This window comes from Limulus polyphemus, unplaced genomic scaffold (assembly GCF_000517525.1).
Source record: "Limulus polyphemus unplaced genomic scaffold, Limulus_polyphemus-2.1.2 Scaffold4109, whole genome shotgun sequence".
NCBI classification, from domain to species: Eukaryota; Metazoa; Arthropoda; class Merostomata; order Xiphosura; family Limulidae; genus Limulus; species Limulus polyphemus.
This window is the reverse complement of record NW_013669719.1, coordinates 6,317-10,686: the sequence shown is the minus strand read 5'-3', so window position 1 is coordinate 10,686 and position 4,370 is coordinate 6,317. Positions and strand designations below refer to the sequence as shown.

At 34.3% G+C, this 4,370-nt stretch overlaps 1 protein-coding gene across 3 annotated transcripts in view; it reads right to left on the bottom strand.

Annotated features, from left to right (window-relative positions):
* The window catches only part of LOC111088602, a 35,061-nt gene that overhangs the window by 25,518 nt on the left and 5,173 nt on the right, over window positions 1–4,370 (bottom strand). For all 3 annotated transcript variants that reach the window (XM_022399218.1, XM_022399219.1, XM_022399220.1), the window contains exons 2-3: window positions 3,400–3,664; window positions 1,259–1,421 (exon numbers count right to left, since the gene is read on the bottom strand). In XM_022399218.1, the coding sequence (XP_022254926.1) occupies window positions 1,259–1,421; window positions 3,400–3,664 (428 nt within the window). The remainder of the gene's footprint in view (window positions 1–1,258; window positions 1,422–3,399; window positions 3,665–4,370) is intronic.

Below are 4,370 nucleotides of genomic sequence, written 5' to 3'. Positions count from 1 at the left end.
AGATTGCGAGTCGAGTGCCTTAACCATGCCGGGCCTGGTTTGTTGTTAAGCGCAAAGCTACACAACAGGCTATCTGTGCTCTGGCCATAGCGGGTGGCCTCGCATGGCCAGGTGGTTAGGGCGCTCGACTCGCAATCTGTGGGTCGCGGGTTCGAATCTACCGTCCCACCAAACATGCTCGCTCTTTCAGCTGTGGGGGCGTTATAATGTGACGGTCAATCCCACTATTCGTTAGTAAAAGAGTAGCCTAAGAGATGACGGTGGGTGGTGATGACTAGCTGCCTTTCCTCTAGTCTTACACTGTGGAATTAAGGACGGCTAGCTCAGATAGTCCTCGTGTAGCCTTGCGCGAAATTCAAAACAAACAAACCCACCCCTGGTATTGAAAAAAGTTCCCGTTATAAGCCTTAAAACTTACCGCTGCGCCACCAGGGAGAATTTACAGTAGTTTAAGTTGACGATACCTTTATTTATTTTTAATGCTTGATAATTTTGATTTGGTTGTTGTCAAGCTCAAAGCTACACTGAGGACTATCTGTGCTCTGCCCTCTACGGGTATCGAAACCCGATTTTTTAGCATTATAAGTCTGCAGAGCCAATGGTTAGGCGCACGCCAGCTTGAGAAAAAAAAACAAGCAACGGTTTTTTCATCATCCGTAGATCTTTTCCGGAATCAGTGAAATAATTGTTTTTTTATTTATTTTGATCGTTGGACTATTTTATGTAGATAAGCACAGAAAAATATTATATTTACATTCTGGTGAGTTTTATTAGTATATCTATGGAATTTGGGTATTCCTTACTAACTAAATAATTGGAATAGAATATTACTACTCACCTTTTTAAGTTTCTAACACTAGGGGTAGTTTGACGTCATTCCTTTTTTTCACTGGAAAGCTACCGTTGTTATAATATCTTGTTCGACGATAGTGTTGATTATTTCAACACTGTGGCGTAAGGCTTAAAAGTAAAGTTGTATCCTATTTTTCAAACGATTGATTTTAATACCGTTCCACAGTCGTTTCAACCTTTACTTTTGTTGTCTCCAGATTAACATAAATATGTATTTACTCATTAGAAAAGTTCCAAACAGAAAACGCCGCGTCACTAAAACGAGATAAATTACAATATACAGTATAACTTAAGCCTAGATCAAGCATAAATTATACTTTCAATAAATATATTCTCTATGCACTTTGACTGAAATAATTCCTCTTAAAAGAACATATATCGTGAATGATTTCCTTTACAACTTTACCTCTTTAACTATACGCAATGGGAAGAATCCACCACTTGGTTCGTAGTTGTCGAGTGTTGATGTTTCAATTTCGCAACTGGAGAGATGAAAACCATCCATTGGCAGAATATCCGTTACGCAAGAGTATAGATAGATCTTGTGAGTTCCCAGCGCCACCCAGACCCTGTTAAGTTATTATATCGTTTAAATCCTACAATAAACGTAAACAAATAGTATTATATATATACACAGAGAGAGAGACAGAGAAAAAAAACCTTTACATTCACTCATATCGTTAGCTGAAAGTATAAATGGATCCGATTCTAGTGTTGTGTTTTATTAACCTCTTCGTTTTAATATAAGGATTTTAGTGTGAAAGGATATTAGATGATTAACGTTTTACAATTCACTCATATCATTAGCTGAAAGTATAAATGGATCCGATTCTAGTGTTGTGTTTTATTAACCTCTTCGTTTTAATATAAGGATTTTAGTGTGAAAGGATATTAGATAATTAACGTTTTACAATCACTCATATCATTAGCTGAAAGTATAAATGGATCCGATTCTAGTGTTGTGTTTTATTAACCTCTTCGTTTTAATATAAGGAGTTTAGTGTGAAAGGATATTAAATGATTAACGTTTTACAATCACTCATATCATTAGCTGAAAGTATAAATGGATCCGATTCTAGTGTTGTATTTTATTAACCTCTTCGTTTTAATATAAGGAGTTTAGTGTGAAAGGATATTAAATGATTAACGTTTTACATTCACTCATATCATTAGCTGAAAGTATAAATGGATCCGATTCTAGTGTTGTATTTTATTAACCTCTTCGTTTTAATATAAGGATTTTAGTGTGAAAGGATATTAGATAATTAACGTTTTACAATCACTCATATCATTAGCTGAAAGTATAAATGGATCCGATTCTAGAGTTGTATTTTATTAACCTCTTCGTTTTAATATAAGGATTTTAACGTGAAAGGATATTAGATGATTAACGTTTTACATTCACTCATATCATTAGCTGAAAGTATAAATAGATCCGATTCTAGTGTTGTGTTTTATTAACCTCTTTGTTTTAATATAAGGATTTTAGTGTGAAAGGATATTAGATAATTAACGTTTTAAATTCACTCATATCATTAGCTGAAAGTAAAAATGGATCCGATTCTAGTGTTGTGTTTTATTAACCTCTTCGTTTTAATATAAGGATTTTAGTGTGAAAGGATATTAGATGATTAACGTTTTACAATCACTCATATCATTAGCTGAAAGTATAAATGGATCCGATTCTAGAGTTGTATTTTCTAAATTAAGATAAATAAACAAATCCATAAAAATATACGCCTCAAAACAATATCCATGTTATTTATTTAATCCTATGAGAAAAAAACAAAAACAACAACATGATGTGAATCTAACATCTCAGAATGTAAATAACATTTGTTTTAATATCTGTTTACCTGTCACGACACCTCGTGTGAAGAATTAACAAAAAGAGTAAAAATCACCCAATATATACGTAAAGCGCACAGGACACCTGAGCAGTAGTTCGTGACTCGTGTATTTTTAGGGTCTCTCTAACCATCAAAATCATGACTACTAAGTTTGGTACATAGATAGTTAAACATCAATGACAAAACACTAGCTGAATTCTGTGGCTGATTAAGGTAGTTTAATTTTTTTTCGGGACTAAATTTCTCTTTCCACCTCTTAAAAAAACTAGTTGATTTAAATGGAATAGTTTTTACTTTGTAGTAGCAAGGATGAATCCATTATCAGCAGTTTACTCCAAGGAAATCATTCGGAAAGCTTAATTTATTAACGTACAGCTCCGACTGGAAAAAATAGGATGTAGTTGTTGTTACAAAATTTTACTTCAAGGAAATCATTCGGAAAGTTTAATTTATTAACGTACAGCTCCGACTGGAAAAAATAGGATGTAGTTGTTTTTATAAAATTTTACTTCAAGGAAATCATTCGGAAAAAATGGGAAGTTTTTAATCTCGTTTTGGATAATTTGATTACAAGAGATTATTAGAGAGATAATCCGAGATTTTCGGTATACGATAGGTCACTAATCAAGTATTAATAATTATTGAGATTAGTATAAAACAGATTGTAGTCGATCGGAATATACTATTGCTACCTTACCTCAAAATAATTTCGGCATTTTTATACAGATACATGTATCCCTCTTTTACAACATCCGATCGCACTGGTAGTTTTGTATCTTCCACATCTGAAAAGCTAAGCGAGACTTGTTCGGAACCTCTCGGGTACTGTCGTACATTACTCGTTTCCGATTCCATATACAAGAACTTAGGTTGTCTTTCTCCACTAATAGAGCTAATGGTCAAGTTTTCGGTTGACCGGCTTATGGACAATCGCTGATCCTTTCTTATAGTAGATTGCATTTCTGTGGAAATAGCAACAAACGTTTTCTTAATGTGTGTGTGTCTTGCATTAAAAGCTCACTGTATAAATATTTCAGTGTTCGTAAAATCAAATATCATCTTCTACTCGTTCTTTTCCAATAGTCTACAAGCTTCAAAAATAACCATTTTTTAACACGTACAACGACTAAGTCATAAAACAAGAGATCAAGATGTATCATAGCCAATACGGGCATATTTTATATCCAAGTTTTATTTACATTATCCAGAAAACTTATAACTGGGGTAAGTGAATTTATAAAAGATTGAAGAGGGTACATTTTTTTTCTTTTTAGAATTGTTTGCTTGTTTGTAATTAAGCCCAAAGCTACACTATGGGCTATCTGTGCCCTGCCCACCACGGGTATCGAAACCCTGTTTCTAGCGTTTTAAGTCCGCAGACATATCGCTGTGTCACTGGGGGGTCTTTTAGAAATGAATTGGTATACATATGTTACGAAATAATCTTACAGTGGGAAAACAAGTACCTATATTGGTAATCAAAGGGATAAACAAACAATTAGCAACTTTATTTAACCAGTTCCCTTGGGGCACAGTGGACTTACAAAGCTAGAAACCCGGTTTCGATACCCGTGGTGAGCAGAGCACCGATAGCCCATTGTGTAGCTTTGTACTTAATTATAAAACAAACAAACAATCCCTAGTGGCACAGCGGTATGTCTGTGGACT